The 15,350-nt window shown below is 47.2% G+C and overlaps 1 protein-coding gene across 1 annotated transcript in view; it reads left to right on the top strand.

Moving 5' to 3' along the window:
* The first annotated feature begins 205 nt into the window (after positions 1-205).
* The window catches only part of LOC311308106 (uncharacterized protein), a 32,715-nt gene continuing 17,570 nt past the window's right edge, over positions 206-15,350 (top strand). The window contains exons 1-2 of the mRNA XM_084437042.1: positions 206-266; positions 12,235-12,381. Coding sequence (XP_084293168.1) covers positions 208-266; positions 12,235-12,381 — 206 coding nt within the window. The 5' untranslated portion in view covers positions 206-207. The remainder of the gene's footprint in view (positions 267-12,234; positions 12,382-15,350) is intronic.

The raw sequence follows: 15,350 nt of genomic DNA, 5'->3' as shown, positions 1-15,350 counted from the left end.
TGTTTGTGTGAGCAGGACAGAGGGGGGGGGGAGGAAAACGCCACACAAAGAGACAGGGACCCTTTCCTGGAAAGCCCCACTCCACTCACACTGTCACCACTGAGGCTCCGCAACACTTGTGTCTTAGTCAGTCAGAGGGGGGATCAACTCTGGGACTGAGTCATTCTGGTGAGGGCTTTGCTGAAGATACAGCCACCGAAGACAATAATGTCCAACACTCTACTGAGGAGAAACTCCAGCAAGCAAGGCTTGCAGGACCTCCTGAGGTAAGTGCTAAAGATGGGTCTTTGTACAACAATGGGTCTTCGTACGCTTGATGATATTCTTTTATGGAAGCTAGAAATAAAGTGTATGTTTAGGTGGATACAGTATTTAACGGTAAAAAACTTGCTGCCCATTTTGTTGTTATGTCACTGCTGTTACTCAAACTATCCCGTAAGGGTTATTGATTGACCCAAAACACATCTTCAGAGATGAAGTTATGATGATTTGTGTTTGATGGGAGGAGCGGTTATGATAAATCCCTCTGTTATTGCTTTGTCAATATTGGTCTATGGAGGTGGCATGATATATTTTATTTTACTTGATGGAATCATAAATTTAAGTGATTAATTAGTAAATGGACACTGGATGTGTGAGGGGATTTTCTGCAACATTTGCAAAGTGAAAGTGCCTGTGTGTGTGTGTGTGTGTGTGTGTGTGTGTGTGTGTGTGTGTGTGTGTGTGTGTGTGTGTGCAGTAGGTGTGTGTCCCTGTGTGCTTGTGCAGGCACACAAACCATGCATCAGTAGCTACAGTAGCATGCAAGCCCGGTTGAAAACCATCACAGATACCCTCATCTGTACATGATGCAAATCTAAGACCACTTACTCCCCCAACCCCTCCCCCTTCTCCCCCTCCCCTTCTCCCCCTCCCCTTTTATCCTGCCTCCCTTTAAGTCACTTAACTGTTGTTTATTGTTTCTGAGGGGGAGGCTGGATGAGCCATCTCCAGGTCTTTGATTTGGGCCCAGGGGACTGACCTGTTGACCTGGGTTAGGGGGGTTAAGGGGTAGGGTGCGTTGCTGATCCCTGAGGGGGTTCTGAGTGATCCCTCTCACCCTGCTCTGAGTTAGAAATCAACGGTCATTTAGATGGGCCAGCAACAAACTATTATCTTCAGTGTTAGGTACAGTTAATGTTGTTTTAGGGTCATTGAGTGATTGAGATGTAATGTCATGCTGTTCACATTCACATCTCTGCTCCCATCTCCCACCCCATTCACACCTCTGCTCCCATCTCCCACCCCATTCACACCTCTGCTCCCATCTCCCACCCCATTCACACCTCTGCTCCCATCTCCCACCCCATTCACACCTCTGTTTCCATCTCCCACCCCATTCACACCTCTGCTCCCATCTCCCACCCCATTCACACCTCTGCTCCCATCTCCCACCCCATTCACACCTCTGTTTCCATCTCCCACCCCATTCACACCTCTGCTCCCATCTCCCACCCCATTCACACCTCTGCTCCCATCTCCCACCCCATTCACACCTCTGCTCCCATCTCCCACCCCATTCACACCTCTGCTTCCATCTCCCACCCCATTCACACCTCTGCTCCCATCTCCCACCCCATTCACACCTCTGCTCCCATCTCCCAACCCATTCACACCTCTGCTCCCAGGGAGCTTTCACTACAGACACACACTTTTTGTCCAAGTATGATTCTTCCTTGGCAAAGGAAACATGAACTCTGCAGAGAGACTTACGCTATGCAGTTATTTAATGGGGACAAGCTTAGCTCATTTAATGGGAGGAAAAACTGATTTTTCTCGAAACCATGTGCTGGTTGGCTCCTCACTGGTGCTTGACTGTGCAAAGCTTATGTCATCCAGGAGGCTTACTGGAGATCTCCAGATTATAGCCATGATGGTTTGGGCTGGCGTCTACAAGGAGAGGTCAGGCCACTCAGAGATCTGTTGGGGTCAGGTGTAGTTAATGGGACATGAGGTTGAACCTTCAAGTTCAACATAGTTGAGTTTCGTTCAAGTTCTTGTGAAAGAGGTTTGTCTCTCATAAAGAATTTGAAAAAATAAATGTAGCCTATAAATCAAGCATGGTGTTGAAAGCCCCTTTGTGCCCACACAGACTAGGCTCAGCTTCTCTCGTCCCTTGGCACCAAAACCGTGATGACTACACACTTCTGGACACCAGCATTATCACCATTACAGATGCTTTTCTTACTTCTGTCCGTGTGTTTAAGAGGGGGATAAGGAAATGAAGTTTCACTAGTTTAGCAAAAACAGAGCTTGAGCCCTGACCTTAGGGCTTGACCCCTGACCTTTTCCCGCCGTATCAGCACCTCCTCAGGGCTTCCTCAGCAGCTCTCATCCGTTTGTCATCCCTAGCTCGTCCACAAGGAGCCTTGAGATTTGATGACCACAGTGTGAAGAGGTAGCTGTCACAGGGTGGTTAGATGTGATAAACAAAAAACACAAGTCATAAAAATACCTTAATGCCACAAAGTAACAAAATGTGATCTGGGGTTGAGCATGACGAGTGAATCAGAGACTAAACACAGAAAGACCACTTCAATCACTTTCTTAATTGAAGGCATAGTTATGTAAAATGTAATGTTTACTCTGAATGATGTAGCAGCCTACTGCCATGATCAGTTCCTCACCAGCCCCTCCTTGGGTTCCATCTTGGGTTTGATCTCCTCTGACACGTGACCCACCTCCGTCTAACGCCACCGGAACCTACCGGAACCTACTAGCCAACCTCTCCTCATCAGGCTTATTTAAAACATCCCCTCATCCAGAGATGGGCATAAATACATCAACGTAATTAATGACAAATACTTGCTCAAAAAATTTAATTAATTATAAATACAAAATATTAGTCTGAAAAATGTAATGAATTATAATTACGTATTTATGTAATTAAAATACAAAAAATACATTCATGCAGCCATTTTTGCAAGCTCCCCAAAATGGCTCTAAATTGGTGATGCTAATGCTGAAATGGTAAAAGCTATTGGCAAATGAAAAGAATGGCTTGTTGTACAACAGCCATTTTCACGTGAGTTTATCATGTTTAACATCACTTACATATGGGGAGCTAGACTGACACCATAGCTGCTGTGCAACAAGTGGCTCAGATGAACGACATGTTGCAGTCACTCAGTCCCCCCCCCCCCCCTGCATCCCGCTTCACGCTAACGGGTGCACGTTAACGGGTCACTTGTGCTAGAAGAGAACTTTGAGAAGTTGCTAACATTAAGAATACAGTTCACCAATGAAGTTCCCCAGTTCGAAACTGCTACATCACAAGACACCACTAGCTTACTAACACTATTTCAACCACGCTACTAGCTATGTTAGCAGTAACGCTAGGCTAACGTTAGTAGTGAGCGGGTGAGCGACAGCTAAACCACATCGCTCTGTGTTCATTTTAGTGCCCTGCTATAACATTAAGCTTGCTTTAATATAGCCTACAATATCTGATCATACAGTTAGTTTAATGCTAGGTTACACAGACCTACCTTTGTCCCGGGAGAAATTCCAGCTGCCTGCAACTCGAGGCTTCCCAGACAATATACCCACACTTTACTTTACTTTACTTTATTTGGTTTAAAGTTTCAAGGACAGTGCACATTAATTGACATTTCTGTAAATGTGCCAGTGTTATGTGTGTTAAATGTGCCTGGGCAGATGTTCTTGCAACAAAAAGAATGGGGCATTTAAAAAAATACAACAAACATTCAGTGTACAAGACAACAAGACAATACATGGTGGACAGTCCCATACAACAATATGACATTCTAGACAGCAGGACCATACAGTACATAGTAGACAGCATGCTGCCTCTGATAGGTGGGATGTATTGGTTCAGATTTGACATGTCGAGGCATGAGATTTTTATTGGTGTAAGTCAATCAGACATGAGTAAATAATAATAATATAATATATCATTGTGTTGTTGTTTTTTTCAAAGGGGAGGATAAACATGTCATTTCAGAATAAAATGCCATAAAATAAAAACATGTATTTTATGTATTTAAAATACATAAATACAGGCTATATGTGTAATTAATTACAGAATACATTCAAGCTAAATACAAATTACAAAATACTTTAAAATAATTAAAATACATATTTTAAATACATTTAATTAAAATACTGCCCATCTCTGCCCTCATCCCTGAAAGAGAGGTTTGATAGAGAAGAACGTAATAGGAGGAGAAAAGGCGAATTCCCCAAATTCATGCAGTAAACTCAAGAAGATAATGAATGGACCACAGTCCTGGCTTAACCTAGCCTGGTACCACCATCCTGTTCTCACGGTGAGCGTGCTAAATCGGGATGGTCATACCAAGCTAGGCTTAACCCAGATCAAGCAGGTAGCCTACTGTACTGTAGCCTATCAGTAGAACTGCATTTTCTCATCATGGTTGAAAAATCATCTTCAGTAGCTTACCAAGATTTAAGAGAAATTTGACTTTGGTCTGTCATAGCATTCACAGGACAAGCCCTAATGCTATTAGGCTTACGGAGCTTTTAGTTACACAGTAGTAGCCTATACGCCTATGTAACGCCTAGTTCTGGCGGAGCTTAGGCACAATGGAATCTGCTGTGTATAGTTTTGCTATCTCACAAACAGCGTGATTGATAGCTCTGTTGCTCATGCCCGAGGACCTTTTTGCCGCGTGTTTGGCGAGTTTGCCGCTTGAGATTGGCAGTGCGTCACTTCATGACATCACCAGAAATGTCGCTGGGGCCTGGGTTCAATGACTTCTTTTATGGTCGGAACTTCCCTAATGGCTGTGAGCTCATCTGGCTGCGCCTCATCCCAACCAGCCCCTGCCTCCCTACACCCCCGTTCTGTCTCTCCACACTCCCCACCACTCCTCTCAATCTGTCTCCCAGACCTCACCCCCCTCCTCCGTCTCTCATGAGTGGAACAAGTGACAAGCGTGAGATTTGACCCGTCATAACGCAGGGACGTGCGTGTCACGGGGGAAACAAGTGTCGAGTTTGGAGTTTGTTTTGAGGGCTGCAATGATCCGATATCAATGGTCTGGCTGAAGAGTAGATTTGATGACAGTTAGAGCGAGACAAAGGATACAATTCCTTTCCTCTTTCTCCCTTGATCCAATTTCCAGAGTCTGTATGTGTAGTGTGTACGTGTGTGTGTGTGTGTGTGGGTGGATGTGTGTGTGTGTGTGTGTGTGTGTGTGTGTGTGTGTGTGTGTGTGTGGGTGGATGTGTGTGTGTGTGGGTGGGTGTGTTTGTGTGTATTCCAGACTATTTGGGCCATCAGCTTTTTCTTATGAGAAAGAGTAACCAAATAACACATAGTCTATAATGCTTCATCATTTGTTAATCTCAAACAAGGAAGTGTTGCCAAGGTAATTTAATGGCTTACTCTCCTTGTCAATTCTTTTTGGCAGTGATAGCCAGCTGACCTCGTCCTCAGCCCAAGAGAATGATGCTTAGTACCAGGACTGTTAGGGGTTTATTCAGCTTCAGTATTCCTCTTCCCCTATTGTTCAGAGACTGTAAGACACCGCTGTAGGCGTCTGGGACAGACCACACCAATCCTAGATCCTGAAGTGACCCATTTCCAAAATGGCATGTGACAGGTATTGAGCGACCAGGTCACACCAATTTACAGCACAACTACAGTAGCTTACCCAGAAAATTGTTTTGTACATGGAGCCTGTACAAAGCAAGCTTAATGCTAATATTTCGTTTAGGGGTTCATTTCTACTTGACCCCTGTTATAAATATTGTCAGGCTTGTTTGGATAAGCTGCACTCCTTTCCTGATTCATATCAGTTGCCGATGACCTTTCACCCTGCTTGTCATGGGGGGGCGAGGCAGACACCTTCTCGTGGTGCCCCCCGTCAGTAGCTGCGATTAACCACCGTGCACAAAGCAAAGTCCGCCAGGGCCACCACCTGGGCTGGAGTTCGGCTGCCACAGGCGGGGAGAGCAGCCGGCGGAGCTGCCCCGGCTCCCAACCCAGAACTCTGCAGCTGAACTCCAAAGGGCTGACAGCCAGTAAAATCGACGTCATCGAGCACCTGGCCTGCACCACCAAGGCCCTCGACATCCTCCTCCAGGAGACCCACAGCGTTCTTGTGCTAGTTCTTCCAAATTTCGCTCTAGCTGGGGCTACCCTAAGCAGGAAGCATGACCTCGCTACGTTCGTCCATCAAAGCTTGAACTGGACTCTCGTCGACCAATCCCTGACTCACTTGGAGATTGAGTGGTTGTGCGTGGACATTGGCGGCTTTAAAATTGTCAACGTCTACAAGCCTCCGCCCTCGCAAATCACACCAGTGTATCTCCCAGTCTTCCCCCACCCCTGCCTCTATGCTGGTGACTTCAACTGCCAGCACGAGGACTGGAGGTACAACACCAATACATCCGACGGAGAAAACCTGGCTGCTTGGCTGAATAAGAACAGCCTGGCCCTGTTGTACGATCCCAAGGGCGCAGCCAGCTTTGTCTCAGGTCGCTGGAAAACTGGGACCAATCCTGACTTGGCATTCGCAAGCATCAGTGTTGATAACCAGCTCCCTGATAGATGTGTGCTAGGAAAGTTCCCGCAGTCCCAACATCGACCATCGCTGATAACTATGCCTAAACTCGTGGACCTCATCCTGAGCGAGCCGGTGAAGCGATGGAACTTCCGCAAGGCCAACTGGAAACGCTACTGCCTCCTTACCCATGGATCCAAGAGGTGCCTCCCACCACCTAACACCCTCCCACCACCTAACACCAACAACGTGGACGAGGCGTACCGGGAACTCTGCGGCATACTGGTGAAAGCGGCAAAAATCCGCGCTGACGTCGACATAGCTACAAATCGTGTGGGGATGCGGAGTGTGAGATTCTCTACTGCGCCTTCCTCCGGGCCCCCCCAGGAGATGAGTCAGACAGACTGGCCTCAGCCCTGCTGTCTAGACTCAGCCGAAGGAGCTGCAAGGCATGGAGCATCCTTAACAACCTCACTGGTAGGTCTAGACACTCCCCCCGTCACTGCCCCATCTCTGCAAACAAAATCGCATCACCATTTGTGAAAAGTGGGACATTTTTATTTTTTATTTAACCTTTATAAAAGGTTAAGCACTAGCACCAGATAAAAGCATTGAGATAAAATGTATTTTACAATACTGACCTGGCCAAGAAGGCAGCAAAGTTTCACACTTCACATTTCACAAGTTTCACAAGACACAACAAGGACATAAAATACAGAGAACAACACAACTAAATATACAAAAGGCGTAGAGCACGTAGGAACAATAAGAAATTAAGGTTTATTACTACATGAGCAGCTGGTGGTAAGGACTTCTGATAATTTAAGTTTAAAGCTGGCTAAAGGAATAAGTGCCATCAGTTTGAGGCTTGACTGAAGGTCATTCCAAGACCAAGGACCAGAATAAAAAAGGCTCCTTTTTCCAGCCTCAGTCCACACAGCAGGTACCTGGAACCGTATCCAGGCACTGGATCTGAGGTTGTGAGAGTCACAAACTGGTACAAAACTGGAACATATGTACCGAGGGAGCTTGCCTAAAATGGCCTTATACAATAATATAAACCAGTGCTGCATCCTGCGCATAGTGAGTTAGGCTATACAGTGTGCAATGATGAGTCCTATAAGGTGCATTTGATATATATCTCAGTGCAGCATGGTAGAGTGGGTCAAGTTTGGCCAAAAACAGTGGGACAGGCAAATCTATAGATGGTATCGCCGTAGTCAAGCTGGGACAGGAATAAGCCAGATGCCAACATTTTACGAGAAGATGTTGAAAAACAAGCTTTAAGTCTGTAAAGGAAGCGAAGAGTACATTTCAGTTTCTTAGTTAGGGCTTCAAAATGATGTTAAAAGTTTAGATTTCTGTCCAGCCAAAAGCCCAGATATTTGTATGTGTCGACAAACTCAACAGAGACACCGTCAAGGGTGTCAATGGAGAGGCAGGAGGACACAGACTTAGGAGCAAAGAGCATCGCTTTGGTTTTCATACCGTTTAAAAGCAGCTTGGAATCAAGAAGCGCATGCTGCAGTGTGATAAAATCCAATTTTAGATTGGAAACGGCAATATCCAGAGAAGGAGCACGTGAGGGCAAAGACCGTGTATCGTCACGTCTCATGGCAAAAGAAGTGTCTGACCTCTGGAAGATCACAACTTCTAGCGGCGGTAACATCTCCGGTGAATTCACACCGGAGGAGTTCGCTGCTGCCCTCCAGCATGTAAAGCCAGGGAAAGCTCCGGGGCCTGATTCTATCTGCCAGCTTATACTCCATGCTGCGCTTGCCTTGAAGTCCTGGTTAAGAGCGTTCCTCTCTTCCTGCTTGTGCCAACTCAAGATGCCCAAAATCTGGAGAAGAGACCTAGTTGTCGCGAGTTACCGCCCCATCTCTCTGTTATGTATCCCCTTCAAGATCCTCAAGCGTCTCATCTACGCCCACGTCGAACCAACCATCGACAGGCTGCTCCCACAGGAGCAGGCCGGGTTCCGACACAGGATATCAACCGTAGATCAAGTCACTTTGATGATTCAAGACATCGAGGACAGCTTTTTGGCTAAAAAGAAGGCCAGAGCCATCTTTATAGACCTGACGGCTGCCTACGACACCATATGGCACCGCGGCCTCACCTGCAAGCTGCTCCGCCTGCTGCCGGACAGGCACATGGTCAGCATGATCATGGAGCTTGTCCGAAACCGCAGCTTCACCCGCACATCCGCCGACACCTCGAGTCACTGCGCAAGAAGTTAACAGCTCGTATGGCGTTGTTGAGGCAACTGGTCCGATCAGGCTGGGTTGCCAGCGAAAAAAGATCATACCCGCCTCATCGATCTGCCTATCAATGAAACCTTGCGCATCGTGACAGGATGCCTGTGTCCCACTCTTGTGGACAACCTTTCCATCCTCGCAGGCAGGCATCCAGCCTGCTGGCCTCCACCGCACAGGAACCACAGCACGTCTCACCTGCCGGGCCGTGGAGCCTAACCACCTGCTCCACAACAGGCTCACTGCAACAGTCGAGACACCCTTTTGTGCCTGCCGCACGGGATCTCTTGCAGCAATGCTGAGATCTTAACATCAGTGAGGCAGGATGGGCGGACCACATCTGGCATGCAGAGTGGGAGGCAAACACCTCCAGACTCTGTGACTTCATCCAGGCCGCCGGTCCTTCCCCTCCCGGGATGGACCTACCCAGACCGGCGTGGGCGGGGCTTAATCGCCTCGGACCGGCGTTGGATGCTTCTGCTTCGATGCACAGATGGGGCTTGATATCCTGTGCTTCGTGCGAGTGTGGTGCTGAGAAGCAAACCGCAGACCATGTCATCCAGGACTGTCCGCCATACCGGACACCCAACTGAATGCGTGGCCTGACAGTTTTGGATGGCTCCTGGAGGTGTGCCCGGATATATAGCCCGGGTGACCCCCTCACCCAGGCTCAAGGTGGTAAAAGGATAGCGCCTCAGCCCCGAGCCTGGGGAGGAGAGGAGACGACAACACCTAACCCGCATGAAGAAGAAGAAGAAGAACCCTGCTTGGCCGATGTCCTTCACTACAGTAGCTTATGCGGGGTGCAGACTAGAGGATTTTCAAATCTTAACTGATTTTATAAACGTGGGAGACCACAGACATAACGATCATCTTAACAGATTTTTTGATATTTTAATAGTAAGAATGCACACTCCACGATTCAGTCAAGACGCAGGACTGCACACTACACGAGTGGCGATTCATACCAGGGAAATGCGATCTCATTGTGGGTTTCCGCTCAGCATTCCATCGCTGTCCCAAGGATAAATATCAAACATGTTTCATATTTACGATTCAAATCAGAGAGACTCTGATCAGTCGGGAACGTTTAGGTTAGATTAGGTCGGTAAACACCTCACACTACAGGATCATATGGGCAGATAATCGGTTCTGACAAGCCTTGATTCGAGAACGCCCCCCCGATTGTCAGGATGGGTGAATCTAAAATCGGGCTTAAAATCCTCTAGTCTGCACCCGGCATAATGCAGTTCCATTCCATGGCATTTCTATGAAGTAGATATCACATACTTCTCATTCTTTGAGTTCAATACATTTGTGTAAGATGATCCTTAACTGGCTGACATGGATGCAAGCTGACCTTATTGCCAGAGACAAATAGAGTATTGCATCATGCATTTACTGTATAGTTGAGGAGGAACTGAACTCCAATATAAAGCAGTCTTGGAGCTGTTCAACTCTCTGTGGCTAAACAGTTCCATGAGAACGGAGAACAGAGGCCTTTCATTTTCTGTAATGAGAAGGGATTTTCAAAAAGATATATTGCATGCTGGTTAATGGGATGAAATCACCGCCAATTAATGTGTTGGGTAATTAAATACACATGTTCCAGGGTCAAGATGAATTCATCTCATTGCTTTGACAATAAATGAGGAAAAAATCACAAAAAGACTATAAGCTAGAAGGATGTCATAGTGGTGGATTAATAGCCACTATTGAGCTCCTGTCTGTTTGTGTGCTGGCTCAGTGGAGTCCTAATGAGGACATGACAGATCCTGCGTGTGTGGATGTGCTGCCTGGAGGTCAGGGCAGGATACAAGCCCTCTCCCTTCACCTCCACACCCCCTGGAGGTCAGGGCAGGATACAAGCCCTCTCCCTTCACCTCCACACCCCCTGGAGGTCAGGGCAGGATACAAGCCCTCTCCCTTCACCTCCACACCCCCTGGAGGTCAGGGCAGGATACAAGCCCTCTCCCTTCACCTCCACACCCCCTGGAGGTCAGGGCAGGATACAAGCCCTCTCCCTCACCTCCACAACCCCAGATCATCAGCCCTGACCACGCAGCCCTCTCCCTGTTCCATCCTCCCTCCCACTGGCTCTGGAGCTGGTCACCTCTCCTCTCTCACTCCCCACACCTCTCCTCTCTCACTCTCACTCCCCACACCTCTCCTCTCTCACTCCTCTCACTCCCCACACCTCTCCTCTCTCTTACATGCGCCAGAGGAGCCAAATCTATGAGCTAAAGCTATGAACTAAAGCTATGAACTTAAGCTATGAGCTAATGCTATGAGCTAATGCTATGAACTAAAGCTATGAACTAAAGCTATGAGCTAATGCTATGAGCTAATGCTATGAACTAAAGCTATGAACTAAAGCTATGAGCTAATGCTATGAGCTAATGCTATGAGCTAATGCTATGAACTAAAGCTATGAACTAAAGCTATGAGCTAATGCTATGAGCTAATGCTATGAGCTAATGCTATGGCTGGGTCGCAAGAAACATGGGAGGGAGTTGAAGAGTAATACAACCACAGCAACTCCAAAACAGAGAAATTGGCAAACCAATAGTTCTGTGTGTGTGTGTGTGTGGTATATAGGAGAGAATTAGAGAGACAGAGAGAGAGAGAGAGTGAGAGAGAGAGAGTATGAACGATGGGAAAACAATTGTGAGGTCTGAGACTCATTAAGGGCCAGCTGATGACCCTGCTGGAAAAACTGACCCAGAAGCCAAATGAAGGCAGGGGGAAACCAGACCCCAGGCCCAGATGGAGGCAGGGGGAAACCAGACCCCAGGCCCAGATGGAGGCAAATCAACCCACTTTAATGGAGCTTACTGCTCCAATTCAATAGGACCCGCACAGGCTCTGCCTCCAGTCAGTGGTTCATTTTGTTTCATTTGATAGTCTAAGTTGAGAGGTTATTATTTCAGCAAGAACAAGAACTAAAATGCAACTAGCAATCTATAAATATATACTATATTCAGAAAGCTGTGCCTTGAACGAGTGGCCTGGCTCCAGCCCCTGAATCTGAATTTTCAGAACTCAATGTTAACACAGTCTGAGTGTCAGCTCTGGAGCTGTTCCCTTGGGAACGTGTTGACTGGGAGGTGAACACCAGACTTAACATTGTTATTGCCCAGCTGATATCAGCTTCTTTGCTTTGCCTATATATAGCAATATTGTAAGGAGTTTGTCTGAAAAGTTGACAGGGACCGATTTGTGCACTGGATACATACATGTACATGACACAGGAAAAATAGTGCAGAGCGAATGCACTTGACTGTGTTTCTGACATGGTCTTCGTGGACAGGGCCCAGAGGAGAGGACGCTGAGTGTGTTTCTGACATGGTCTTCATGGACAGGGAGGACGCTGAGTGTGTTTCTGACATGGTCTTCATGGACAGGGAGGACGCTGAGTGTGTTTCTGACATGGTCTTCGTGGACAGGGTGACGGCCCAGAGGAGTCTGGAGGACGCTGAGGAGGTGGAGAGGGAGCGCCGGAGGAGAGCCAGGGAGAGGCAGCAAGGCCAGGGACCCCCACTCAGCCCAACAGGCCCCTCACTGGACAACGGGCTCCAGACAGAGGATGCACTGTAAGTACATGAAGGCAAACCACATGTTGCTAGGTGGGATACTGTATCCATGCTGTCAGGTTTGGGTTCTAGACTGAAAGCTAGCTACAGCATTTTGCTAATTTAGCTATTTATTGTTCTTAAAGGAGAAGTAAAGGGAAAATGCATGTTTAGCCCTCTTATGATCATATACAATGGTTCAGATCAAAACGTTGACAAAACTAGCACTTTTGAGAAAGTCTGATAATTGCTCTTTTGGTCATACAATGGATGTGGGTGGGCACCGTGAAAAATCATTCAAAAAACATGTTAAACTCTCAATTTCAAAGACAAGAAACTCACAGAGTGAGTTCTGACATATAATTCACCATAAAGTAAGATTCTAGTTCATCTGGAAAGGCTTTTTAAAATATTTAGCATAGAACTATTTAGTTGCAGCACCATCCATCCATCCATCTTCATCCGTTTATCCGAGGTCGGGTCGCGGAGGCAGCAGTTCCAGCAGGGGGCCCCAGACATCCGTTTCCCTGGCAGCATCAACCAGCTCTGCCCTTGGGAATCTTTAGCCGCTCCCAGGCCAGTGCGGAGATGTAATCCCGCCACCTGGTCCTGGGTCTACCCCGCGGCCTCCTCCCAGCCGGACACGCCTGGAACACCTCCCTAGGGAGGCGCCCAGGAGGCATCCTCACTAGATGCCCGAACCACCTCAACTGGCTCCTTTTAACGCAAAGGAGAAGTGGCTCTACTCCGAGTCTCTCCCAGATGACTGAACTTCTCACCCGATCTCTCAGGGAGACCCCAGCCACCCTCCGGAGAAAACTCATTTCAGCCACTTGTATCCGTGATCTCGTTCTTTCGGTCATGACCCATCCTTCATGACCATAGGCGAGGGTGGGGACGAAGATAGACCGGTAGATCGAGAGTTTTGCCTTTTGGCTCAGCTCTCTTATTGTCAGACAACAGTGCGGTAAAGCGACTGCAGAACCGCACCAGCTGCTCCGATTCTCCGGCCAAACTCCCTCTCCATGGTTCCCTCACTTGTGAACAAGACCCCCAGATACTTGAACTCCTTCACTGGGGGTAAGGACTCATTTCCTACTCGGAATGGACAGACCACCGGTTTCCTGCTGAGAACCATGGCCTGAAATTTAGAAGTGCTGATTCTCATCCCAGCCGCTTCACACTCAGTTGCGAACCTATCCAGAGAGTGCTGGAGGTCGCAGGCAGATGATGCCATCAGCACCACATCATCTGCAAATAGCAGCGACGCGATCCCCAGCTCACCGAACTGCAAACTCATCTCCCCATGGCTACGCCTCGATATCCTGTCCATGAAAATCACAAACAGGATTTGTGACAAAGCGCAGCCCTGGCGGAGGCCAACCCCCACCGGAAAGGAAGACGACTTACTGCCGAGGACACGGACACAGCTCTCGCTCTGGGTGTACAGGGATTGGATGGCCCTAAGTAGGGACCCCCTCACCCCATACTCCCGCATAACCCTCCACAAGACCTCTCGAGGGACCCGGTCATAAGCCTTCTCCAAGTCCACAAAACACATGTAGACAGGTTGGGCAAACTCCCAAGCCCCCTCCAAGATCCTCGCGAGAGAGAAGAGCTGGTCGGTGGTTACACGATCAGGACGAAATCCGCATTGTTCTTCTTCGATCTGAGGTTCGACTAGTCCCAGCACATACGTGTGTAAACTTCCGCAAACTAGGTAGCCTAGCAACATAAACAATAACAATAGCTACCGTAAGTAGTTCCGCTTCCTGAATCCCCTCTGCGGATTGATCTACACATCTACAACGGTCGCGTCAATACAAGTCAATGGATTTCATAAAATGATCAATAAAACCCTACAGGATTCATACTTTGACGAATTTGATGTCAGAACACCATTGGACACCGATTACCCCCTCAGTGAGCTTCTTGTCTTTGAAATCGAGAGTTTAACATGTTTTTGAATGATTTTTCAAGGTGCCCACCCACATCCATTGTATGACCAAAACGGTGTTAGAGCAATTATCAGACTTTCTCAAAAGTGCTAGTTTTGTCAACGTTTTGATCTGAACCATTGTATATGATCATAAGTAACCTTAAAACAGGGATAAACATGCATTTTCCCTTTACTACTCCTTTAATGGGACAATTAAAGTACCTTAAGTCCATCACCTGACTATGGTCTCCTAGATACTGTATACATGTATAACCTATCTATGGCAATTGTGTTGCTCAAGTCTCGCTTTTACTGCATGATGCAACGTGCTTTGGCAGGCCAATATTTTATTTATTTATCATTCATTTATATGGGTAAAACACATGAGTCCCAAGTGGTGCTGACTGTAGGAAGAAGTGTAATGACCATGAGCAATTCATCACCATCACACACACACACAAGCACACACACACACACACACACACACACACACACACACACACACACGCGCACACACACACACACACACACACACACATGCACGCACACGCATACGCACAGAGCACACTCTAATAATTGAGATATGGACATGTTAGTTGCTGTGCCATTGCTTTCAGAGTTGCTATGTCAGTGCTGATCTCTGGCTTTCATTGAAGGGAGTGCCTCTACATCCTCTGAGATAACATGGGAGTGAACCGGTCATGTATATGCTTGTGTGGTTTCACCGATAATTGTGTCTGCTTTTCAGCTCTATTTTTAAATTTGAGCAAAAGAGTCTCTTGGATACTAAGTCGTGTTTTGATGAATGTACTCACAGTTAGTTGATCTATTTTCTGAAAATGCAAAAGGTTTTGAGCAGTTTGAAGTTTGAGAGCAGGCAGCAAGGGTGTGTGAGGTTGGAAAAGCCATGCAAACTTTACAGATAAAGTAGAAAATGTGCCAGTATAAAGAGGAGAAAACTACTTTCACTTTTACAAGAAGAGACCTTGTTAAGGCAACCATTGGCTTTGTTGAGAAAACATGCATTTTAATGAGTGGGAATGGAATCAAG

Source organism: Borostomias antarcticus, assembly GCF_949987555.1.
Source record: "Borostomias antarcticus genome assembly, chromosome: 4".
Lineage (NCBI taxonomy): Eukaryota > Metazoa > Chordata > Actinopteri > Stomiiformes > Stomiidae > Borostomias > Borostomias antarcticus.
This window is presented reverse-complemented; position numbering and strand designations above follow the sequence as displayed.